Source organism: Camelus ferus, chromosome 7, assembly GCF_009834535.1.
Source record: "Camelus ferus isolate YT-003-E chromosome 7, BCGSAC_Cfer_1.0, whole genome shotgun sequence".
NCBI lineage: Eukaryota > Metazoa > Chordata > Mammalia > Artiodactyla > Camelidae > Camelus > Camelus ferus.
In genome coordinates, this window is record NC_045702.1 from 25,377,090 (window position 1) to 25,404,406 (window position 27,317).

General features: G+C 39.4%; 3 protein-coding genes across 14 annotated transcripts in view; all 3 read left to right on the top strand.

The window, feature by feature from the left end:
* Window positions 1–27,317, top strand: part of CADPS2 (calcium dependent secretion activator 2) — a 449,544-nt gene that overhangs the window by 115,312 nt on the left and 306,915 nt on the right. The gene's annotated exons all lie outside the window — the stretch shown is intronic.
* RNF148 (ring finger protein 148) lies at window positions 18,445–19,747 on the top strand. Its single transcript, XM_006183858.2, has one exon. It carries the CDS (start codon window positions 18,622–18,624, stop codon window positions 19,561–19,563), a length of 942 nt encoding a protein of 313 aa, XP_006183920.1. The 5' UTR covers window positions 18,445–18,621; the 3' UTR covers window positions 19,564–19,747.
* RNF133 (ring finger protein 133) lies at window positions 22,119–23,255 on the top strand. Its single transcript, XM_006183875.1, has one exon. It carries the CDS (start codon window positions 22,119–22,121, stop codon window positions 23,253–23,255), a length of 1,137 nt encoding a protein of 378 aa, XP_006183937.1.

Consider the following 27,317-nt stretch of genomic DNA (forward strand, 5'->3'; position numbering starts at 1 on the left):
AGGAACAGAAATCCTGGGAGGCTTATGGAGGAGCCAAACTTGGATTCATGTGGCTTGTCCACAGGCTCAAATCACCTCCCATCAGTTTGGCTCAGGAGGGAGAAACCTTTCCCAGGAGGCAGGGTTGTAGGGACTAACCGACCCTAACTAGAAGCAGTGGACAAGCCAACAGTCTTCACGTACTAAAGAGTGATGTCCTGTCCCTGGAGCAACCCCCATGCCCTTCAGCACCGGAGACATGAAAGGGGTTTTGTATATGATACTTGAGATCAAGAACCCCAAATAAAACCTGATAACAGGGGCAGGCATCATTGGAGGGAAGGGAGCAGAGTCTCATGCCATTTCAGAGGAGATTGTGATGGATTTTTCCACCACCCAGACTTCGTAAATTCGTAGCCTCTTGTTGGGAGTGTTTAGGTTCATAGGTCATAGATTTAGAACAACCCCATGGACTGACTAGCATCTTGGCAAAGCTTAAAGTAAGGCTTTTGGTTTGTTTACTTTTTAAAACTTACAGTCTTCAGTCTTTGCCAAATACACTTTTGTCTGAGAAAACTGATCTATTGCTGTCTGAGCCTGAATATTCACAGATTTATGAGACTTGGAAAGGCATAAACATAATAAAAACAAAGATAAAATAGAAATTTTAAAATCGCAAAGAAACAGTATTACTTACAGAATCAGTCACATGAGAAGACCTATGAGACAGATGTTACCAAGATTGATGAAAAATGCACAAATAAACACAGGAATGTAAATGAGATTTAATTACAGGTAGAATAATTTAAAAATCATAAAATTACTTTGAATTCTGTATTACCAGTAAATTAGGAAACTTAAATGAAATGATACTTTTGATGGAAAACAAAATTGACTCAAGAAGAAATAGAAAACCTGAATGAACTGTTGTTGCCATTTAAGATGGTGAAGTGATAATTCAGTCTATACTACCAAAAGAGACTAGGCTCAAATAGTTTTGCCAAACCTTCAAGGAAACATAATTTCTAAGAACTGTCTCAGAAATTAGAAAAAGAGAGAAATCTTGTTTGAGGCTAATATATCTTTGCATAAGACTAAATTTGGAAAATGTAAGAATGGAAAACTAAACACCAGCCTCATTTTACATAGATGCTGAAATCCTTAATAAAGTATTAAATTTCAATGATATACATCAGGATGAAGTATGTTTTATTCTACGTGTGAATGACTCAGTATTAGAAAAACTATTGATATCACCTACCACATTAAGGGGTAAAAGAAAAACCATATGGTTATATTAGTATAACAGAATGGCATTTACTAAAATTCAGTGGCTGTTTAGGATGGAAAAATCTATTCAGGATAAAAAAAGATCATGTCTAGAAACTTCCTGAATGTCAGAAATGTGCAGAAAATAGCATAGTTAATGGCGAGTGAAGATTTCAAAGTTCTTGAAACATCAGGAATAAGACACGATGGCCGCCCTCACTTACTGCTAAACCCAGGCATACCTCCCTTCATTGGGCTTCACTTTACTGCTCTTTGCAGACGTTAACAATTTTATAAACTGAAGGTTTGTGGCAACCCTGCATGGTGTAAGTCTTTTAGTGCCATTTTTCCGACACCATTTGCTCACTTCGTGTCTCTGTGTCACATTTTGGTACTTTTTTCAATATATCAAACTTTCATTAAATTTATCATGGTCATCTGTGATCAGTGATCTTTGATGTTACTATTGTAATTGTCTTGGGTGTCACAGACCACACCCATGTAAGATGATGAACTTAATTGATAAGTGTGTGTTCTGTTTCACCAACTGGCCATTCCCTGTCTTTTTTTTTCCCCTCTCTTTGGTCTTCCTGTTCCCTGAGACACAACAATATTGAAATAAGGCCAATTAATAATCCTACAATGGCTTCTAAGTGTTCAAGTGAAAGGAAGAGTTGCATATCTCTCACTTTAAATCAAAAGCTAGAAATGATCAAACTTAGGGAGGAAGGTTTGCTTAAAACCAAGATAGGCTGAAAGCTAGGCCTTTTGCACCAAAGAGTTAGCAAAGCTATAAATTCAAGGGAAAAGTTCTTGAAGGAAATTAAAAATGCTACTCCAGTAAATCAATCCTTTGTGTGAAAAGAAAGTCAAACAGCTTTGTTACTGATATGGAGAAAATTTGAGTGATCCAGATAAAAGATCAAACTACTCACAACATTCCCTTAAGGCAAAACCTAATCCAGAGTCAGGCCCTAACTCTTTTCAACTCAGTGAAGGCTGAGAGAGGTGAGGAAGCTGCAGATGAAAAGTTTGAAGCCAGCAGAAGTTAGTTCATGAGGTTTAAGGAAAGAAGCTATCTTCATTACATAAAGTGCAAGACGAAACAGCACATGCTGATATAGAAGCTGCAGTAAACTATGTAGAAGATCTAGCTAGGATAATTCATGAAGGTAGCTGCACTGAACAACAGATTTCCAGTGTAGACGAAACAGCCATCTATATGTGGCTAGTGAGGAGAAGTCAATGCTTGTCTTCAAAGCCTCAAAGGACAGGCTGACTCTCTTGTTAGGGGCTAATGCATCTGATGACTTTCAGTTGAAGCTACTGTTCATTTACCATTCTGAAAATCCTGAGCCCATAAGAATTATGCTAAATCCACTCTGCCTGTGCTCCATAAACGGAACAGCAAAGCCTGGATAACAGCATATCTGTTTACGACATGGTTTACTGAATACATTGAGCCTACTGCTCAGAAAATTCCTTTCAAAATATCACTGCTCATTGACAACTCACGTGGTCACCCAAGAGCTTCGGTGGAGATGTGCTATGAAATTACTGTTGTTTTCATACCTGCTAACACAACATATCTTCTTTAGCCCATGAGTCAAGGGGTAAATTTGACTTTCAAGTCCTATTATTTAAGAAATACCTTTCATAAGGCTATAGCTGCTATAGATTGTGGTTCTTCTGATAGATCTGGACAGAGCCAGTTGAAAACCTTCTGGAAAGTACTCACCATTCCAGATGCCATTAAGAACATTGATTCAAGGGAAGAGGTCAAAGTATCAACATTAACTGGAAGGTTTTTTATTATTATTATTCTAGTTGACTTACAATATTTCAGGAGTTTGGAAGAAGCTGATTCCAACTCCCATGGATGACTTGGAGGCAGTTCAAAACTTCACTGGAGGAAGTAACTGCAGATGTGGTGGGAACAGCAAGAGAACTAGAATTAGCAGTAGAGCCTGAAGATGTGACTGTATGGCTGGTTAAACTTTAATGGATGAGAAGTTGCTTCTTATGGATGAGCAAAGACAGTGGTTTCTTGAGATGGAATCTACTCCTGATGAAGAAGCTGTGAAGATTTTCGTAGTGACAACAAAGGATTTACAATATTACATAAACACAATTGATAAAGCAGCAGCGGGGTTTGACAGATTGACTCCAGTTTTGAAGGAAGTTCTGTTGTGGGTAATACGCTGTCAAACAGCACTGCATACTACAGAGAAATCGTTTCTGAGAGGAAGGGGTCAATTGACGTGGCAAACTTCATTTAAGAAATTGTCACAGCCACCACCCTGATCAGTCAGCAGCCATCAACGCTGAGGCAAAACTCTTCATCAGCAAAAGATTACAACTCACTGGTAGGTCAGATGATGGTTAGTGATTTTTAGTGATAAAGTATTTTTAAGTGAATGTTTATACATTGTTTTTAAGACATAATGCTATTACATACTTACTAGACTACAATATAATGTAGACATAATTGATACATGCACTGTGGAGAACCAAAAAACTTGTCTGGGCTGGCTTTATTGTGGTCTGAAAACAAACCTGCAGTGTCTCCAAGGTGTGCCTGTATTGTAATGGAAGTCCCAGTCAATGCAGTAAGAAAAAGAGCGTCATTAAACTTATAAAGGTAACCTCTCCATATTTACAGGTGGTTTATTTTTCACCTAGACTATTTCCAGGGGACCTACAGAGAAACTAGTAAAAGTAATGACTTTAGCAAGTTTGTGTAATTTTTATCCCACAGACAGAAAGAAATCTGTAGCACTTTTCTTAAATAATAGTAACTTATTAAAACATGACAGCATGAAAAAATAATTCATTCTCAAAAGCATCACAACTTATAAAGTACCTCTGAAAAACAAATGTAACCTAATACTGCAAGGTCCCAGTGGAGAAATATTATGAAATAATTACTGAAGAACATAGAAGAGAGATTTTTGTTTCTGAATGGGAAAAATTTGGTGTCATAAAGATGTCAGTTACCCTCAATTTAGTCAGTAAGTCATTGCAGTTACAGCCTCTTGACAGGGGTTTTCCTTTGTTTTATGTCACTTGATAAGCTGATATGGAAATTTATATAGAAAGGCAAAGGGTCAGCCATAGCCAAGACTGTATAGAAGAGGAGGAGGAATGACGTGTGACATGGGGAGATACACCCTACTAGCAGTCAGTTATTGAAACTGAGACAGACTGGTGTTAGCAGAGAGGCAAGTCAATAAGCTAGTAGGTCAGAAATAAACCCATGCGTAGATAAAAACTTGGTATGTGTCACAGGTGGCATTATTAGTTTGGGGCAAGTAGTAGACTGACGAACATTGCTAGGATAATTGGCTACCCAGCTAGAGTAAAAGATAATACTGGATTCTGTCTTCACTCTCTGCACAGATACATTCTGAATATAGTAAATACAGAAATTTGAAAAGCAAAAATTTAGAAGAAAACATAAGAGAACATATAAAGAATAGGACAGGATTTTTTTAAGCGAAAGAAAATACAAATCATAAATAAAAAAATGGAAAAATTCTCCTAAATTAAAACGGAAATATTTCATTTAACACGTGAAGCAAAGTGATGTCACAAGGCCTATAATTATCATAGGCTTAATATCTAAAATGCATACAGAACTCCTACATCTGCATGAAAAGGCAAACAGTTCTTGAACCCATGAGTAAGGGATGTAAATAATTCAAGGAATAGGAAGCCTACATAGCCAATAAACTATATTAGTTTCATGGAGCTGCTGTAACAAATTGCAACAGACTGGGTGGCTTGAAACAGCACATTTATTCTCGCACAGTTTGGGAGGCCAGACATCTGAAATCAAGGTGTAAGAGGGCTGCACACTCCCTCTGAAAGCTCTGGGGGAGAATCCTTTGACGCCTCTTCCAGGTTTGGCTGTTGGCATTTTTGACCTCCTTGGCCTATGACCGCCTCACTGTAATGCTTGCCTTTGGCTTTATGTCGCTTGCTTGTCTTCTGTCGGCCGAATCTTCCCTGTGTCTCTCTTACCAGGACATTTGTCCGTGGATGTGGAGTTACCCGATAGTCTGGGATGATCTCTTCATGTCAAGATTCTCAACTTCATTTGCAAAGACTTCTCCCGAATAAGATAACACTCCCAGGCTCCAGGAATTCGATGTAGACATGTATTTGGAGGAGTCATTGTTCAACCCAGCAGTGTCAAGAGATGGCTAACATCCCTTGTGATCAAGGATATTTAGATTAAAATCATGAAAGACTATGTGTCGTTTTTCAGTTTTGCGTATTTGGAAACATTAAACTTGAATAAGGATATAGAGGAATAAGTACTTACATGCTTCTGGCCAAAGTGTAAATCTTTTCAAACACTTTGGTGAGTACTTTGGTGATACCTGTTCAGCTCGAAGATGCCTAGTGCCTATATCTTCTGACCTAGCAGTTGAACTTCCAGGTGTATATATACTGTAGAGAAATTCTAGCACAGGGAGATCTATTCCGGAATGTCCATTGGAATATTGTTCAAAATGTCAAAAAGGTGAAAAGAGCCCAAAATATTCATCCACAGAGGAGTGAATAAACATATAGTGTGACACAGTCATATGATAGAATGCTATAAAGGAGTGAATCTCAAAAACAATGGGCAAAAGAGACAAGCTGCAAAATGATTTGTATAGTACAGTTCTATTTATATAAAATTTTGTGACGTGCAGTATAATTTTCTATATTGTTTCTGAATCAATGCACATGAAACTTTCATGGAATCAATACCATGTTCTGGGGTAGGGTTTATCTCTGGGAATTTTAGGAGGATTATTGGTTTGGGGATTGGTATATAAGAACCTTCAAGTATATCTGAAATTTTCCTTAAAAAAACAAGGTAAAAAGCAAACATACTGTACTAGGTTGGTTAGAGTTCCCTCCACCAAGTTCAAATCCTCAGAACCTCAGAGTGTGACTTTATTTGGAAATAGGATTGTTGCAGGTATAATTAGCTAAACTAAGGCAAGGGCATACCAGAGCAGAGTGGGCCTGTAACCTAATATGACTGGTATGCTTAAGGAGAGGAGAAGAGAGACTGAGACACGGGGAAAACACCCTGTGAAGATGAAGACAGAGGCGGACGTGGAGGGGCGCATCTACGAGTGAGGGGCCCAGGGATCTCTGGGAACCACCAGAATGTCGTGGAGAAGCACAGAACAGATTCTCTGAGCCCGTACTGGGGACCAACCCTGCCAGCATCTTGATTTTTCAATCTCTAATCTCCAGAGCTGTGGGGAAGAAAAATTCCTGTTGGGATCTCTGGGAACCACCAGAATGTCGTGGAGAAGCACAGAACAGATTCTCTGGCATGGACCAACCCTGCCAGCATCTTGATTTTTCAATCTCTAATCTCCAGAGCTGTGGGGAAGAAAAATTCCTGTTGTTTCAACTCATCCAGTGTGTGATCCTTTGCTACAACTGCCCTAGGGACTGAATATTACAGATGAAACCATAGCTGATGCTTGTTGCAAAACCCCCAACATTAAATGTGGGGGGGCTCACTCAGCATTGAAAAAGCTGCTCTTGTCTGGTATCCAGTATGGAAAATAATTATGCATCTGGACCTAGTTATAAAAAGCAGAGGCTATGAGACATCAGACGTTGGGGTGAAATCTTGGTTCACCTACTTAACCAGCTGTTCAGTGTTTCACAGATTACTTGCTTAGCTTCAGTTTTTTTATTTATAAAGTGGAGATTCTGATAGTATCTACCTCATCGCGTTGTTGCGAGTATTGAATGAGCTAATACATAAAGAGCTAAACACCAGGCATTCGGTAATGACTCAAATTAAAGCTCGCATTGCTATTAGCAATAGCATTATAAATTACTGTCATTCAACAGATTATAAAAGTACTACACTTGAGATATCAGCTAGGAGAGTCTGTAAGGACACTACACTAGTCACCTTGGGGGTACTTTTACTCCTGTTTTCTAGTTTGCTCTCAGTTTATGCCCCACACCTAGTAGCCCATTTTGCATATATGTAGTTTTATTGAGACACGAACATAAAAAAAACCCAATTCTTGAGTAGTTCAAGATCTCCAATTTACTGTGGATTCTTTTGTTAATTATTTCACCTACAGCCCTGTGAATATTCGGTTTTATTAAATGATAGATAAGTATTAAAGAAGAAAAGAAATTTACCAAAGACTTTAAAATTTAAAAAATGAGATGTAGAAAATCAAGTTAAAAATTTAAGCCACCTGGAAACAATTCAAAAGTGGTAGAGAGGGGGTGGATCCGGAGATCGTCATTCTCAGTGAAGGAAGCCAGAAAGGGAAAGAAAAATACCATATGATATCACTCATATGTGAAATCTTAAAAAAAAAAAAAAAAAGACACAAATAAACTTATTTACAAAAGAGAACAGACTCACAGAGATAGAAAACAAACTTATGGTTCCCAGCGGGGAAAGTGGGTGGGAAGGGATAAATTGGCAGTTCGAGATTTGGAGATACTAACTACTATATATATAAAATAGATAAACAACAAGGACCTACTGTTTAGTTCAGGGAACTATATTCAATATCGTACAGTAACCTATAATGGAAAAGAATATGAAAAGGGATGTATGTATGTACATGTATGACTGAAACATCATGCTGTACACCAGAAATTGACACAACACAGTAAACTGACTATACTTCCAAAAAAAAAAAAGTTGTAGAGAGGATAGGAACAGTGAATTCCGTGAATTCCATGTCCACTTTGTACACTTGTAGGTTCAGAGGCTGTCACTCACGTGTATTTTTGGATTAACTGTATCACTTTTCCTCTTGAATTATATGGAGTATCTGTCATTTCATTTTCCCACTTGCATAATCTGCTGGTATAATTTCAATCAAATGGACATCAGAACAACAATAATTCAATTTGAGGTCTTGCCCAGAGCCTAGTTTTTTAATGTGGAGATTACAAACACTTTTGCTTTCTCACATGATGATAACGTCTTCTTCTTAAGTCTTAAATTAAACTTTGAGTCATTGGTGACATGAATGCTCTTATTGCAGCCTGACATGGATTACTAATGTAACAATTACTTGGTGAAACAAGGCTCTTTTTCAAGGTGTTGAAAAATATCTTGCCAGGAGAGCCCTAATCAAAAGCTTTACTTTGTTTTCCTCTTATCTGTTTTTATGGGAGGTTTGTGGGTGTGAGGGAACAAAAAAGACATTTTTTTTGAAGTGGCATATATATTAAGATGATACTATTCATAATAAGCAAGCTTTAACTGTTTTCATGCATCCTTTGTGAATCATGAAATACTTTCTCTAATGAGCAGTCACTTACTAGTCGTTTAGCGGGAGATGTTAACAGGTATTTGTATAATAGATCAGTAATTTTTTAAGTGTTATATGTGGAAAAGTGATACTAAATGTTCTGTGTCCATATAGAGATTTGCTTAGAATTAAAGGATTGAGAAAGTCCCTTAAATACCCTGGCATCCTTCTTATCTAATCAAGTAAGTGACTAAGACCATCATGTAAAGATAATGTGAGTGGTGGTTAACACATATCAGTCTGTGTATGAACCGAAGTGTTCTAAGTGCTTTAGACTGTGTACATTTTTTCAAGTAATCCTCATACGAGTTCTAAAACTTCGGAATTGCCGTGACCCCTATTTTACCAGTAAAGAGATCGGGGCACATAAACGCAGGGGATCTGCCCCAGGTTGCAGAGCTAGCGTAAACATGAGGTTCAAACCTGGGCAGCCTGGCTTCAGAATGAATTATACCTGTGAAATTTAACAATTTCTATCCATGAAAACTAATGAGACCTACTATGAAACATGATATAAAACAAAGATTTGTTTTTAAATTTAAGAATTCAACGGCCCCATGAGCTTCATGAACCTGAATCAAGGATGCTTTGTGATCTCACATGTGCCGTATGGGCTGCTTTATGGTAAATTGGACCAAACATTCTAGTGAAGGTGGCACTTTGGCTTAGGGTATTGGGACTGTGTGTGAATGAAGTGCTTCATGTTTGGGCCGGATTTATCGTCTTACACCATTCCTGCTGCTTATTTCACGTTACTTAGGGTATTTATCACATCAGAGTTCTTGGCTAAGTTACAACCTTGAACTCCTGTTTGAATCCTCAGGTACATAGAAAGATAGATTCATGAGTACAGAAATTGTTTTTTTTTTTCCCCGTTGATCACTGCTCTAGCCTCAGTACCTAGAACTGTGCTCAGAGTGAGTTTTTGATAAATATTTGCATGAATGAGTGAAAGAATAGCATGGATATTGTGTAGATGGTTCTTGGATTGTCCTCCTGGAGAAGATGTGAAAAACAGGGCATGTCAGGTTCTTTCTTACATCAGAGAATCACCTGTACTATAAAATCAAATAAGTAATTTCACACACATCAGTGTACTTAGGCTCTGTAGGAAGACAAAGGAATATAACCAAATCTTACCCTCATAGAGCCTATAATTGAGAATCAAAAAGCCTCTATTAGAGGGAAAAAGTGAATTAATGTAACACCTGCAGAAAAATATCACTAGGCAGTATATCATTTCCTAAGAAAGGATGTAGAAAAATGAAGAAAATGGTGCTTATTTCTTAAAAAGGTACATAGTATTTGACTTACTTTTATTTTAAAATGCATGTGTAGTACATCATTTTTACTGTAAAACAGAAGTGCAAAAGAGACAGCTCGTTATAACTCATAATTTGTACTTAGTCAGATGTTTTCTGGGAGTTGCAGGATTTTAAGAGTATCTTAGGCTGGGAATAGAAGGCCTTATGGGTTGGTGAGAAAGTTGGTTGCATTTAAAACTTCTTACTTTAACTGTTACTGCTGATACGATGTTAGGGCTTTGAGGCACTGAAATGAGCAAAATTAATCTGACAGTTTTCTCTGGATAATTACCATTTGGCTTATGACTTGAGACCTATCTATCTATAGACAGATAGATGGATAGATATATTGTTACACAAAAGGTAATTAAAGGAGCATTTTTAATTCAGTAGAATCTAGATGCTTATATATTAGAAATAGTTGTTACTTTGTGGCTGTATATTACTCCATTTTAATTCCGTTTTTCAGATGCAGTGAGGTGGACGGAATTTATTCTTGACTTTTGGAGAGAAAATGTGAGACAGATGGCCTCTGATCCTGTGATATTAAATAAGCCTTTTTCTGGACAACTGTTGTCAAAGTGTTTCTTAGCTGAGGGGAGACATGTCAAATCATTGCTCGTTCTTTTTTTTTTTTTTAATGAATGACTGTATAATGCAGAGGTTACCAAAAGCTGCTGATACATCGTAATATTTTGCAGAATAAGTGCTTGAAAAGTCAAACATTTGTTGGGGATCCTGAGTAAGTTTTATTGTGCTAGTGTAGGGACAGGGGAGGAAACAGGATTTACAGAAATAAGACGACACTGCTCCTCCCAAGACTGTCTAAATCGAACAGAAGTGCAGACAGACATCTAAGCATCTAACTACACTATATAATATATGGCAAAATTAAATGACTGTCAAATAGGTGCAAAAAGAATGTGTCATAGGAGCAGGTTGCTTTGACTGGAAAGATTGCAAAAGGGAGATTGGCATCAGTCTTGAAGGTTGAGAAAATGTTACTAGGTAGAAAACAGAGCAAAGAGGCTTCATAGAATTGGGAAGGGGAAAGGGGCCCATTTATTAAGCCCCTGCCAAGGGGAAAGGGGCCCATTTATTAAGCCCCTGCCACACTGGCAGTGTGCTCGGTGAATTACCAATGTGAAACAGGTCATCTGATATGCACTGTGGCCCTGGGAGGCAGGCATTACTTCCCCATCTTACAGATGACAAAACGGAGGCTCAGCATGCAGAGGCTGGATTTCAAAGCAGGTCTGTCTCACTTAGCCTGTGCTTCAGTATAGCTTCTGTTAGTGTGATGACTCCATATTCCTGTTTTTTAATTCTCTGCTGCCTCCCAGGAGGGATTAAATTACTCCAATAAAGGAGTAAGGATTTTGCAACCTGTGAATTGGAAAAGCATAAGGGATCTCATGTGGGAAAATCTCCTTAATCACCACTGCCCTGCTATTTCTGACTGCTAAGAGCTCAGAGTTAACCTCACTCCATGGGACTGGTCGTAGGAAGGCAAAGCTTATACAATTCTTTGGTGACCAATCTGAGAAGGTCTAGATTCTTCTTTAGGGTTTTAGGGCGACTTTGGGATGGCAGAGCCCCAAAAGCAGCCTCCATGTCCGTTTGGTCCTCATCCTCAGTTGTACTGACAGGAGCGGAATAGTCCGTTATGAGAACAAGACAGGTTCTGGTGGTTATTCAAAAGATCTTGCTTTTATTTTTTTTCCCTTTTTTTGAGTATATTGTTTTTTCTCCACCCTTTCAAAAAAAATCCATTCTAAATGGTTGAGTTTATATTAAGATGTATTTTGTCCTAGGCTCAAAGAGAGATATAAAACCACCAACTACTGTCCTTTAATCTTGTGTTTGCTTAAGAATGTTTGTGTTTGCCTCTTAATGCAAAGGTTGTGGGGTGAGGTTTTCCCCTCATTACTTCCAAAACTACCAGTCATGAGTTTCTACTCTGCTGATTGCCATTCTATCTTCTAACTTGGTAGATTGAATGAGAGGAAAAAGTTGTTTTGAATTGAGTGTTAACGTTTTGTAGACCTTCACTTGAATTCAGAATGTGGAAGAGAGTGTCATTTATGTAGTTTAGTTTATACCCACGAAAGTTTAAAGGGACTTGGTCACATTCCAGATGCTCATTTATCTTAGCATTCAGGTATGGCTGCCAGAAACTCAGCTTTATGAGTATTAAATTTATGGAAGAATTAAAGGTTGAACTCATTATGCATCTTCTAACTAGTCTATACTCTAACTGAAATGGTCACCCTTACGAAGATAAAACGAAATAGATGCGTTATTGCATGAGTCATTGTAGAGGTTAGAATTCAGAGGATAAGACACTAGAAATTTAATTAATGTTTATTGAGAACCAATGATGTGCTAGGTACTGTACAAGAAGCTGAGTTTTGAAAAAAAGAGAGTAAGATTTAATCCCAGACCTGGAGATTAATAGAGGGGATCATTTTGTAGTGGGGATTCTATCAGCTGTTGTGTAATAAACCACTCCAAAACTCAGTGTAGATGAGGGCAGTATTTTTTTATAAACTATAAAAAAAGTAGTATCTGTTACTGCTCAGAAGTCTGGATGGGCTTGGTGATTCTTTAGGTCTTGGCTGGACTCTGCCGTGTCTGTGGTCACTTCGGGATTATGGAGACATCTCTGGTCATCTTGAGGTCTCCCATACTGTCTGCCCATCTGTAGACTGACATAGGGTGGCCTCAGCTAGGACACCTGCGCTCTCCTCCGTAGTGTCTCCCCCTCTGTCGGGCTAGCCTTCTTTGCTGGAGGGCAGCAGGGATCCCAGAGTGAGGGGAAGAGTGCAAGTCCTCCTGAAGCTTAGGCTTGGAACTGGCACATCAGTCATCACTTCCTTGCCAGTCTGTTCACCAACTTGAATCACCAGGCCATCTGGATTCAAGGGGCAAAGAAATAAATCCCCCTCCTGAAGGACCTGCTATGTCACATTGCAAAGGGCACAATCGGGAGAGAAGCAATTGAGGTCATTTTTCAATTAGTGTTCCTTCTGTAGGGACCGTTTGTAGAAGGGACAAAGCCTGTGTAAGGTCTTATCTAGCGACAGCTGCAGTAGGGGCACAGGAAGCTGTAAGCTTTTGAATTGAAGAAGTTCCCATTTCAGGACTGATAATAGTGGAAAATAAGGCTAGACTGAAGGAAAAGAGGACCAAGCTGGAGTGGCTTACATTGTATTTCTAGAAGCTTGGGTGTTATCCTTTGGATAGAGAGAGGCATAAGGGTTTAGGCAAATAGAAATGCCATTGTAAACTTCATTACTTTCTCTAGGTTGACCTGACAGCAGGATAAATTAAAGATTGAGCAAAACATTGATGGGAAATTAGGTGCTATTGTAAAATTTTAGACTATGAAATGATTTTGAAGATCACACTAAAGCAGTATTTATTCAAGTGTGGTAAACCAGGGGTGGGGGTTAGGATATTTGTCTGACTTAACTTTACTTAATATGATCATCTCCAGGTCCATCCATATTGCTGCCAGTGGCATTATTTCATTCTCTTTTATGGCTGAGTAATATTCCATTGTGTGTGTGTGTGTGTGTGTGTGTGTGTGTGTGTGTGTGTGTGTACGTGTACCACATCTTCTTTATCCAGTCATCTGTTGATGGACACTTAAGGTTGTTTCCATGTCTTGGCTATTGTAAATAGTGCTGCTGTGAACATTGGGGTGCATGTGTCTTTTTAAGCTATAGTTTTCTATGGACATATGCCCAGGATACAAACCAAAAACAGACTCACAGACATGAAAAACAGACTATGGTTACCATAGAGGAAATAGTGAGGAGGGATAAATTAGGGATTGGGGAATTAACAGATACACATTACTATATATAAAATAGATGAACAACAAGAACCTACTGTATAACACAGGAAGCTATATTCAATTTCTTGTAATAACATAATGGAAAAGAATCTAAAAAGAAAAAGAAAAAAATATATATATGTATAACTGAATCACTTTGCTGTACACCTGAAACTAACATTGTAAATCAACTACATTTCGATAGAAATTTTTTTATAAAGAGTTAAAAAAAAATGTGGTGAACCTGACCATGTTAATCATTCATTCAAACAGACTCTTGTGAGCCAGGCACTGTTTGAGAAACGTCAGTGAGAGTTCTCGTTTAATGTCACAAAGGCTTCTTGGAGCTTGGACTTTTGGAGCTCTTACAGAAGTTACCCCTTCCTTATGCACCCCACTGTTAGGTGTGCAGGTAGAGAGGACTAGGAATCCTGGCTTACGTCGCAAAGAAATCATAGCTAATGATATGGTGATTTAAAATGTCTGTTTTGGCTGTTTATTCTCTCTCATATATTGAGTTACCAGAGCATTTAGTGGTATTGAAAGTTATTAGATTGGTTAATATAAAGAATAATTAATGAAGAGCCTGAGTAAATTTTGTACAGTATGTGACTGTCGAAGTAATTCAAAAGTTCATATGTTAGTTTTAAAGTTTATTGTATTCCATGTTAGCATATTCAGGACTCTTTCCTGGGTTCAGGGACATTAAGAGGAAAAAGTGCATTTGTATATGGAAAATAATTTTTTATTGCACATGTATGGGAAAGTTTGGGAGTATTGTTTAACTTAAGGGAGAAATTTAGGAGAAATTTTGGTGAGGATTTACCAGTTTGCAATCAAATATGATAACATTTTTAAATGAATTTAGTTTTATCTTTAAAACTCAAAGAATTAAGAAACTTTTTTTAGAAAATATTTATCATTAGTATTATTTGCTTTTTGTTGTTCTCAGTAAACTACTTAGAGTCAGTATTCTGTTCCTGCCAAATCCCACTGTGATGTATTTAATTACTCGCAGAAACCCTATACAGTTGTTATTCTCAAGATTAAATGCAAATCCAGTGTGTTTTGTGGACTCCTAGAGATCTCTAATAACACCGTAGCCCTGGATACTGCAACTTGTGAAGTAATTTATTGTAGCCTCTTTGGTACTCCCTGCATTTAGAGATAATATCTGGATAGTGCTGTGTGAATGTATTTGGCTGTTTTTCTTAATCAAAGTAGAGGTTTCTGAACGTTTGAGCTTTCTTAACAGAGGTCAATGAATAGCAGAGGGATAGAGATCAGCTGATCCCCACCCCCCAACTTAATGAACATTATAACCTTCTTGAATATTAGTTGGAATGTAGTTGAATAAATATGCATGCACCTAATTTGTGTGTAACTCTCTTCTCCTATTTAGATGATGACCCCTAAAAACAAGGTCACGCTGTGTCCCTGATCCCATAGGCTCCGGCTCATGGTACCCTGTGTATAGTGAATATTACATGTTTGTTGCAGTTAATGGTTATTTCATTATCATTCCTTTGGGTAAACCTCAGAAACTTTGTTTTACCCACTCACCTTCCAGTTCATACCTTGTTTTGGTGGCAGCGCACTGATTACCTTCATGCCTGCTCTTGCCATGTGCTCAGTCAGGAAAGGGATTTCCACAGCAGGATAAATCGTGGTTAGCCTGAGCCAGTCATGATGGTTCTACTCTGATTTCCAGCGGCTCCACTAAGCTTGGGTTTCTAAAGTGCTGACAGCCTGGAGAGACACGGAAGGAAACCTAGTAGGTATCTGGAAAAGAAAATTGCCTTACTCTTCCTACCTAGAGAGGTGAGAGAAGACACGTCTCTTTGTGCTTCTGACTGTGGTCTGCCGTTCTGCCTGCGGATGCCTGGAGCAACTGTAGCCGCCGTGGGGGATGACCAAGTGAGCCTGCACTTACAGAGGGGCAGGATGGAAGGAGCGGGCAGGGACTCTGGAACCATGGGATCAACCAACCTTAGCTGTGACTTCAGTTCTCTTTTGGTTGAACTTTGCAGGTAGGCTAATGGAAAACTCTTTAGTACTTGGCTGTTAGAAAGAAAGGAAGCTTATGTAGTGAGTAAGTGGTCTCGAAGGAACAGATTAGGGTAACATCATCAGTCATCCAGTCTCCTTCCCCCCACTCCCGCTTCCCTTCTTCCCCATCCGACCATTCTGGCCCCAGCACACAAAGCTCTTGGATCTGGTCCTGATAAAAGGCGTGCAGCTTTGAGGCTTCATGGACTAGGCCACTTGTGCAGGTCTGCACTGTTTCTGTTTCAAGGGAGATGGGAAATACAGATGGGTTGAGGGCATCATCCCTGTTGGATGTATTGCCCATTATAAACTTCATGATAAGACCTCGTACCTGGTTGTCCATCTGGGACAGATGAGTTTTGGAATGCTTCCTCCCTCCCAAGGATGTTTCTATTGACATTTTGGGTTAGATAATTACTTATTACACAGGGCTGTTTCCTGTGTTTTAGGATGGTTACCAGTATTGCTGGCTTCTGCCCACTAAATGCCAGTAGTACTTCCCTATTTTGACAATCAAAAATGTCTCCAGAAATAGCCAAATATCCTTGGGAGGTAAAATTTTCCCTGACTTGAGAACCACTGTGTTAGAGCTAAAGGATTGTTCCTTACACATGCTTTTGTCCTAGGACTCAGGCAGAAGAGAGCGGGGAAGTCCTCTAACTACCGTTGCCTTAAGCATTTCATCGTACAGTGAGAAAAATACAGTGAATTAGTCTGAGTTTTTCGAATTAGTCTTTTCAACCATGCAAAGAACATTTAGATTTGAATGTTTTGAGCTAAATATAGTTACTGCTTAAACTCCTTCACCCTTAAAAATCAGCAAACTAAAAAAGCAAAGTTAGCATTACATTATTTGTTAAAAATCTCATCCTCAAATGTTAATCACATATTTAACAAACAAGATATGGAAATGTTAACTGTCTTCTTGGTAAGGCTTCACTTTATCAATGTTAATAAATAAGCCAGGAATTCACACTCTATTTGAACCTGGAAAAAGTCTACATGTAAAGACAATTCAGGTGGGAACTGAATGATGCCTACATAAAATTCTATGAATGGGGCAACTTCATTGCTTCTATTTTTCATTTTTAACAGCAACTATTAACTAAAATGTTATAGACCAAAAAGTACAATAAATGCTTTTGTTAAAATGATAAACATTCTCTCAACATGCCTCTGATTTAAATGTCAGGATCTACTTCACATACAAGGAAATGGGGGCTGTCTTTTCTTTTTGTGTCCCCAGGACTTTATAGGATGCCTGGTGCATAGCATGTGCCCTGTATATAGTAAATAATAAGAGTTTGAATGAGTGTGGTCAATTTATTAACTTCTTGAGAAACATCTTTAGGTGGAGATTTAAAAGGAAAGCAAACAAGCATTAAAACATCTTTAAAGCAGTAAAGTTTGCAACAATAAAGCGATGTAGTGGCTTGTGATAGCCTTAAAGTAACTTGATTTGTGGATGTCTCTCCATCATTACTGCTATCTCAGGAGTCCAAGCCACTGTCTTCTTTTAGGCAAAAGAAGACACTCAGCTCATCACTATTCTCCTTCTCCTTCAATCCATTTTCTGCTTAAGGCAGCCAAAGTGCACTTTAAAAACTGGACACTTTGAAACACTTAAGTCACTTCCCCAGGTAGGCATCCTTCAGTGTGGTCTCTTGTCCTTGGGACATGACCCGAAATCCTTAGTCTAAGGTTTATGACCCTGAACCTCTAACTGCTTTTGCCTTGCCTCCTTCATCACTTTAGTTTTGCCTCTTTTGCTTTGCCAAACTCATGTGCCTTCAGGTCCTTTAACTTGCCACTTTCTTTCCTATCTTAGGGTCTTGAAAACTGCCTTTTCCTCTTTCTGCAACCTTCTTAGCTCATATTCTTTGCTTGGGTAATTCTGATCTATTGTTCAAGACCCAGATTAAGTATCACTCTTAAGAGAGTGATGCCCTGGACCTCCGATCAGGGGAACTTTGGTTCCCTTTTACGTTTGTTCTTCCTTCTGATTCTGTGTTTTCCTTTCAGAGTCCTTATCACAACCTGCAGGGACACGTTTGTTTAAAATCTGCCCTGACCAGATCATTTCCGCAAAGTAGGTGTGTGTCTGTTTTCTTCTCCAATATACGACACATTCTTAGTATTTGCCTAGCACATAGTGGGTTCTTAGCAGTGATTTGAGTGAGTAAGTTGAATTCGTCTTGCAGGATGGCACTATGTCAGGCTACCGATATAAGTTTATATTGCATTGCCCTCATATTGAACCCTTAGGCCTGGTGTAAGCATTTGATGTCGGAAGGGAGTGGGAATAATTTGCTCCTGCATCCCAAAGGATGGCGTGTTGGGTAGCACAGGATGACACCTGAGAACTGCTGACTGGCCAGGCGCATACATGAATGATTGCTGCTTTGCCTTACAGATAGGAAAACAGCATTTAGGCAGCCTTTCAGCCTATCCAGAACTAGGAAAGAAACTCAAGGTTTAAAAAAAAAATTCTGATCTGTCTATTTTTTGCTATGAGGACTTTGCAGATTGGTACACATCATGGGTCATCGCTGACTAGCTTTTTGGCCAATAGGGTTGGAGTATGCAGTGCACTAGCATCAAATCTCAGATTGGCTTACCTGCCTCTGATGTCACAATTTCCCCATTAGGAAGTCACAATTTCCTTGCAGTCACGTTGTACTAATAACAACTCTGGTTATCCTGTTTCATTATGAGAAAGATAATCTACCAAAAATAAAAATGCCAGAAGGAGCCAGATGTCTTTGATCCACACAGACCTTTTCCACTTAGCGCTTTCATTCTCTACTGCCGACAACTGAAGCTAGCATCTTTACTTTCTTTTATACTTGATGTTGTTTTGTTTTTCATGGTTGTCAGTGAACAGGCAAATGGAGGAATGAGCCTACTTAGAATTACTCCTTCAACTCATAGCTCCGTTCCATCTCAACTCTTGAGGCTTTGCATCTTTTTACTGCTTAGCCTTCCTGACTCAAAAGGAAAAGCCATTTGGACAGCTCACCTGAATATAACATTTCAGGTGGGAAATCGGATTATATCAGAATTAGGAGAGAGTGGAGTGTTCGGGAATCACTCTCCCCTGGAAAGGGTGTCTGGTGTGGCGGTGCTTCCGGAAGGATGGAATCAGAACGCTTGTAACCCTATGACCAACTTCAGCAGACCCAAGCGAGCGGACTCTTGGCTCGCCCTCATTGAGCGAGGAGGCTGTACTTTTACACACAAAATCAACGTGGCAGCAGAGAAGGGAGCAAATGGGGTGATCATCTACAACTATCCGGGTACGGGCAACAAAGTGTTTCCCATGTCTCACCAGGGAACGGAAAACATAGTCGCAGTGATGATAGGCAATTTGAAAGGCATGGAACTCCTGCGGCTGATCCAGAAGGGAGTCTATGTGACGATCATCATCGAAGTGGGCAGAATGCACATGCCATGGCTGAGCCATTACGTCATGTCTCTCTTTACCTTCCTGGCTGCCACCGTGGCCTACCTTTTCCTGTACTGTGCCTGGAGACCTCAAGTGCCCAATTCTTCCACCAGGAGGCGAAGGCAGATAAAGGCGGATGTGAAGAAAGCCATCGGTCAGCTTCAACTGCGAGTGCTCAAAGAAGGGGATAAGGAACTAGATCCAAATGAAGACAGTTGTGTCGTTTGCTTTGACATATACAAACCTCAAGATGTAGTACGTATTCTCACTTGCAAACATTTCTTCCATAAGGCATGCATCGACCCCTGGCTTTTAGCCCATAGGACGTGCCCCATGTGCAAGTGTGACATTCTGAAAACCTAAGAAACCCAGAGCATCTTCTGAAGATGTAACCAAGTCTTTCCAAAGATTCCAATTAAGGCGAATTCTCTTTTAGCACTTTATGTAGAGAGAAAATTCACCTGCAGCTTCTCTATTCAAGTACTAAAGAGGGTGAAATTTGTGTGTTTTTAAAATAAAACTCCATTATCATGTCCAGCTATTTGAACTTGTTGTTTTTCTAGTGTTTTGTTATACATGTTTGCCCTTATCTAATTAAGGACATTAATATACATTAAAAGCAAGTTAGTCTTTATTTTCCAATTGCAATAATTGTGACATTGAAACCCCAGAGAATTAGTCATAATATTTTAAGGTTTCTTTTGTATTAATTTTTGTACTCTGTTTCTGTATCTCTAATTTTTGATATTTAATAATACCTCTGTTCAATAAACATTATAGGTGTAGATCTTGATTTAATTTTCCACGGTGAATTAACTTTGCTAATACCTAGGAAATCTGATTGCCAAAGCTACTGACTGGGTAGGTAATGTCTTCTAAATAATTATTTTTAGATGATAGCACTTCTAGTGATGTATCTACAAATATTTTAAATTATTATAGGCCTTGTTTATGGCAGCATTATAAAAAATCCTTGTTTGCCAGAGCCCCTTAAGTCGTAGCATAGTGAGTCAGCTATGGTTGCAAATTTTCCCTCTAGAATGGACTCTAGCAAATGCTTCTCTTAAGATGGTGGCATGTCTCTATTTGGGACACGTTGATAATATAGATCTAGAGTAGAATTGAAATTTATTTATTCAATCACCTTTCCAAATTGTATCTTTTGCCTTAATTTACCTCTTTTTTTTTTTTTCTGATAGATAACAAACAGCTATGTAACAATGAGAAGCCGAAAGATTTGAGTTTTGTTGTTTTGATGAAAATCTCTATGGATGATCTGATGTCCAACTCAAATGGCACTTTGTGCGTCACCACAATATGTAGTACATGGTCTTTTTTAAGTTGTGGGTGTGTGGAAGTGAAATCAGATTAATGAGAAAGAAAGTCGACCACTGTGAGCTGAAGGTGTCACATCAGTGTTTTTTTATGCTGCTTTTTATTGGGCTCATAGGGACCTTCTCTCCTTCCTCTTTCCTGTTTGAGTTGTCATGTTGGTTGTCATTTCATAAGAACACACTAGCTCCCATGGTCCTGGTGAGACGAACCAAAAGTGTCTCTTAGTAAGTACCCTGTGCAAAGAGGTCAGAGACATTTGTATCCAAAGTCAACATTTTTGGTCTTTGTTGGCGGATAAGAACCGTGGAGAGATACTCCCGAGAAAGTGTATGGCCGTGCCAGTGGCTGCCCGTAGTTGTTAGTTCATAAGTCATTCTTTGGCTTTGAAGTCTTATTGTGTCATTGGCCCAAGTGTAGCAAAAGTCCAGGCAGCTTGACAGTGTACGTTGGGGTCTTCCACCAGGGCTGCTTGTTGATTTTGGCAAACATTTTGTTAGAAGCCTCTATGACCTTTAACAATCACTACTGTCAGCGCTTAAATTTAAGTGAGGACCTTGAAGTTTTTCTTTTTAAAATTTATGGCTACATTTTTGTTCAGAGTGAATTGTGCTAAACTGCTACTGCTATGTTTACTCTTTCCTCCTCTGCCCGTTCTCCTCTTCCCTCAAAATATTGTTAGCTTAGTCACAGATGCCAAGGTCTGCGGAGAAACGAGATTAGTCTTTTCTGCCTTTACTGCTGTCATCCCTACATATAATCAATGTAAGAGTGAGGGCAGTGAGGCGTAGTAATTTAACAGGATACCCTACTTTTAAAAAGTCAGAAACCAAACCGACCCAATACGCTTCTGAGCAAGCTTTATTAAATTCAATTCAAAGGTTTACGTGACAGATAAAAAATGTGCACAGTGACCAAATGTGAGTTAAAAATAACATTACTGAATTCACTGCTTTTACCACGTAGCTGGTCATAGTGCTAATTTTTAATTGCCATTCACGGTTTTAAAACTTGCCATTTTGATAAAAAAAATTTACTTCACTGATCGCAAAGAAAAATGTTAGTTGTATGACCTTCTGGCATATGCTTTCAGGTTTTAAAATGCATGCCTTATACAATTTTTATATTGTTTAGTTTAATGTGATACCTGGTGACATTACATGCAGCTCAGGGATTGAATCCATCTTATAACAATAGGGAAATTACCCATAACAACACTTGAAACATTCAAGTCCATCAACGTACAGCATGCTCTAAGCTCTTACCTAATTGGCTGTGTTGTCTTTTAGGTCATAATCATATCACCCACCAGCCAGCAGTATCTGGAGTTAACAGTAGTGAGGCTGGTTTTTTTTTTTTCAATCTGAAGTTTTTCTCTTTCTCTCTCTAAAACAAAACATCAAACATCTGAAACTCATAAGACGTCTTTAAGAATTTCTTAGGAAAAACATGCTGGAAGACAGTGGAACTTGTTTTCACCCAGAAGATTTTTTTTTTCAATGTCATATTTTACACTGATTGCCAACAGATGTGGCAGCCGTACCTCTTTGCTGGGTTGGTCCTTCAGTTCCTAAGCAAAGAGAGAGATGAGTCTCCTCAAGATCGGCGCTGGGAGAAACAGCCCTGCCACTTCCTGGCTCGTGGAAGTCAGTTTTCTTTGGCTTCTTAGCCAGCACTGGTGCAGGGCCAGCGCTGTTTGGACTGCCTACATGAACATATCCTTCCACGTTGGGAATCGCATGTTGTCGGAGTTGGGGGAGACTGGAGCGTTTGGAAGAAGCTCCGCTTTGAAGAGAGTAGCAGGAGTTATCTTGCCACCAGAGGGAAAAACTCAAAATGCATGTAGCCCCAGTACCAGTTTCAGAAAGTCAAAGAACTCAGAGACGTGGCTCGCACTGGTTGAACGGGGAGGTTGTACCTTCACACAAAAGATCAAGGTGGCGGTTGGGAAGGGAGCCAGTGGAGTGATCATCTATAACTTTCCGGGAACTGGCAATCAAGTTTTCCCCATGTCTCATCAGGCTTTTGAAGACATCGTTGTGGTGATGATTGGTAACTTAAGAGGCATGGAGATTCTGCATTTAATTCAAAAGGGAGTTCACGTGACAGCCATGATTGAGGTGGGGAGAAAGCATATCATCTGGATGAATCACTATTTTGTCTCTTTTGTGATTGTCACAACCGCTACCTTAGTGTATTTCATCTTTTACCATATTCGAAGACTTTGGGTAGCAAGGATTCAGAACAGGAGATGGCAGCGATTAACGACCGACCTCAAGCAAGCATTTGGCCAGCTCCAAATTCGGGTCCTCAAAGAGGGGGACGAGGAAGTAAGTCCAAATGGAGATAGCTGCGTAGTTTGCTTTGAACTCTATAAGCCTAATGATACAGTTCGCATTCTGACCTGTAAACATTTTTTCCACAAGAACTGCATTGACCCCTGGATTCTATCCCATGGGACATGCCCCATGTGCAAATGTGACATTCTTAAAGCTTTGGGGATTCAAGTGGATGTTGAAGATGGAACAGAATCTTTGCAAGTTCTAATGTCCAATGAATTGCCTGGTAACCTATTACCTAGTGAAGAAGGCGCAAATAACGAACCTCCTCCAGCAGCAGCAAGGTCAGATAAAGTGACCCACGTGGAGGAGGAGGGGCACCCTGCTTCTCAGACCCACGGCCAGTCTACCTCCGTGGGAGCAGGTGTTCATCCTCCGCCTTGACAGCATGACCTTTGAGGAAGTGGATTAAACCTGTTTGTGAAATCAGGTCCTAAATACTGACAAGCAGTTTATCTGTCTGAAATGTGGTTTTTGTGTCCTTTTTTTGTTACTTCAGTAATTTTCTATATTCTTTGTCAAGCCTCAGAGACTTGACAAGAAAAAAAGAGAAAAGTCTCAGCAGGATTTTTTTCCCCCATTTTTTGCTTTTGCTAGATGTAACTTTTTGTCAGTGTGTGTTACTCCTGAGAATATATGTTTATTTCTATGTGCACATGGATGTTAAACCAAGGAGAAACTTTATTTCCTAATTTTTTGTACCTATCTTGGGCTTTATTTTGGTAAGAAAACTGCTACTTTATTTGCATGTTCTTTATGATACAGAAACTCTCAATGAAGTTTGAAAAACATAAGTTATCTTTTATATGCTAGGAAGAATAAAATTTATCTTTTGATATTTATAATACAATTCACTAATTTTGAAGTCATTGTACTGTGTTTTTTTCATTCTTGGGATGAGAATTTTGCTGTACAGAATTCTATTACTTTTGACAAACAGTTCTGTTCAAGCAGTTAGTATATCTTATGTGATCTGCAAGTGCACAGTGATAGAAATTTCAAAGGGAAAATACTATCATTTAAGAGAATAGCAACCATTTTAATGCCTGGTTTTGCTTATAGTTGTTAAATGTTCATAATGTATAGAAAGACTTACATGATAAAGAATTCCTATAATATTTAGTCATAGTGTATTTACTTCCCACGCATCCCACCTTACTCCAGTTTATTTTTTTGCAATTAAATAAAACACTTTAAATATGTCAGATTATTTTGGAAGTAAGTACCACAGTGTATACATTATGATGACATCTTGGGATTGTGTTTGTTTGCCAGACACAAATATTTTGAGTGAGTAAATGAATGAATAATTACTATATTTTTTGTAATGTAACTGTTTGTTAATCTGAAAAACTGGGTAGTTTATCCCAATCATGGGAATAATGAGAACTTAATCCTGAAAATTTTCATCCCAAATCACTTTGACAAAATAGAAAATTACAGTTTTTAGCACAGAATTCATTATTGCAGTTTAGCAAACATAAATTTAATAAAGAGCTTTGGACTCTCCAGGGCTGACACAGGGATTTGAATTCTTGTGCAACCCTAGAGAGAGATCTATTGAGGAATTTTTGTGAGGTGCTGAGTGCTAACAATAGCGGAATTCAGAGACAGGCAGAAGGGCAGTAGTTGAGTCTAACTGCAATGCCAAGGAAGGTTGTTTAAAGGGGGAAGGGCATTCATCTAAGGCCAGGGAGAATTGAGACACTGCAAAAAACTAGGCAGGTGGCCAGGTAGGGGTGATGCCTTGTTTGGTACACACAGGCTTTTTTATACCCAACCGTGGAGAGGTATTTTGACTAGATTAATCCCAAGAGCTTCTCTTTGACAAAGGCTGAGGCTACTGAAAGATTTAGCAGGAACACTGTTTTAAGTGACTTTTTGAGTTTACCCTGGGAGAGTATAGAGTCCTTTCCTGAGGGTCCACAGATCGCATTGAAGAGACAGGACACTGAGGACCCCATGAGAGCCACTCCTGGTAGGATTCCTAAGCTAGAATAAACCACCATTCTCAGACTGGCCACTGTTGACGTCTCTGCCACGCAGGACTGGGAGCTTATAGGGTAGAGTGGCTTCCGCTGGTTGCCCAAGAGAATCACGGGAGCAGTGGAAATGAATGCATCTGGCAGTGCTGACTGTCCCCAGACCCGGGGATCTAGGGGAATGACAGTTCTGTGTACTCTTAGCAAATTCATGTGGGGTGCATGTTCGTGATAGACCCAGCGCTTGAGGAATTTGTTGCTTGCCCTTCACAATGACACTGACATTCTTTCTGTCCTTCCTCTGCACCCTCATTGTTTTCTCCTCTCCTTTCTTTCCCTTCTTACCCTCCCCTTTGCTCATCTTGGTCAACCTTAGACCTCATGTACCCCCATGTGTAAGAAATCAGCATGTACGTACTTTTATATTAGATGTCTCTTGTTATGTGGACATCAAACCTTTAACACAGTGCGCTTGTTGTCTTGATTTGAGAATTTCCAAGGGATGTTCTTTAAAGGATGGTGAGTCTCTGGAGAAGGGGGAGGAAAGGTCGGTGAACTGGGAACCGTCACTGCTGAGTGCCTGTCACGGAGCAGGCAGAGCAGATGAAGGTCTTTTCCATAGCTGTTTGATATGTCAGAACAAAACAGCAGGTTTAATCCCTGTCTTTAGAATGCTGTGAACAGATCAATAAACCCCTTTTACTCTGGGTTTAACAACTAGGATCTGGAAATAGCACTGCTATGTCAAATGTTAGGTATTATTTATTATAGTAGATTTTTACCTACTCTGTGGGCTACACCATTTTCTCTTGTACCTAGTGATGCAAATGTAATTTGCCACAATGACCTGGGACTAAAATGTGAATTGTTTTTGCCCCTAATATCAGTGTCAGAATGGGTTTCCCTTGCATTTCTCCTTTGAATCTATTTTTGTGTTGTCTGGTCATTGATTCCCCATGCTCGCCTTACTAGGTAGGGGTTTGATACTCCTTATAAAAATTAAGCTTTTTTTCCTTATTACTGGGATAAATTGGGTTTAATATTTACTGTGAAAATGACTTTAAAGCACTTGACCACTGACTGGGTGGTGCTCGAGGAAAATTTATCTATATAGTTCCTTGTGTTATAAGACACACTGCACTACTCATAGCATCCCTGCCTCTTGCTATGGAATGACTATAGTGCAGTTATCCTATAGAGATGTGATGGCTACAATGTTTACAATAATGTATTTCAAAGGATTTAGTGAGCCAGGGATCTGGCATTTCTGATGGTATTTCAGCTTAGTGTGCAGTTAAACTGTTTTCTCCTTCGATAAAACTCAGTGGTTTTTGAAGCAGCAGGCAGGAATCCGGTGGGAGAAAGGATCCGAGGTTGAAGAAGTATTGAAGTAAAAGAGGAAGCCTTCGCTCACACCGTGATACTGTGAAGGAGTCAGTTTAATAACTCCCTGTTCCTGCTCTGTCATTTTCTATGAGCCCTGGGTTTTGTATTTTAGAATTTGTTTATTTGGTCTTGTATTTCGTCTTTTTTCTTTTTCTCATGGTCAGTGCTTAGTAATGAAAAATAAGGATTTGGGGTTATTACAGTTACCAATACAGAAATATCTTAAAATACGTACCTGTTTTTCTAAACTGCAAGAACTTTTTGGGGAGAGGAAAGGGGGGTGATATACTTTAGAGAGAGGCTGTCTCGAGGCACAGGTGTTAGTTGTTCCATCACAATTTCTCCATAAAAATTCCCCTTTTCCACTAGCTACCCCGCAGCTCACAGCACCTCCCTCCACAAGGATGCTGTCATCTTTGTCAGACCTCCAAGGTTCTTCGAAGATTTCAGCAGCCAATAGGAAATGTTCCTTCTCGCTGTTGACGACCAGGGTACCCCTCATGTGGCAACTTCCCTGCATCTGTAACCATTGTCGCCACACATCAAATTCTGTCCTTTTTGAAAACTTCCCAACTTTCAGCATCTTTTTTCAGAATTCCCTTTCAGGATTTCAGGATACTCTTGGTTCTCATCCCAGGCAGAGTTTCCCTTGACCATCCATCCCAGCCCATTTCATCTCTTCCAGCCTCAGCCTGGAACCAGTTGTAAGCAATTTTAGTTTTACTCTACAAGTGTGACTCAGTTCCTTGTCTTCCAGATTTCTTCCTATACCATTTGCCTTCCTTGAGTCATCTCTGTTCATTTCTACCAGCTCTTTACTTCTCTGTAAAAGTGCTTTATTAATCGCAACTCTTTTCTATATTCGCCACAGAGCAGTATATCTCAGCCTTGATTGCACATCAGAATCACCTGGAGAGCACTGACAATGCCCAGGCTGCACCCAGGACCTCTGGGCTGCCACCCAGGCACCTGAGACCCAGGTGATTCCGATGTGCAGCCGAGACTGAGAGCCACTGCCATAGGCTGTTCCAAGAGCCTGTACCAGGTTCTCAGTTTCATCCTCTGATTCCTTCAGGTT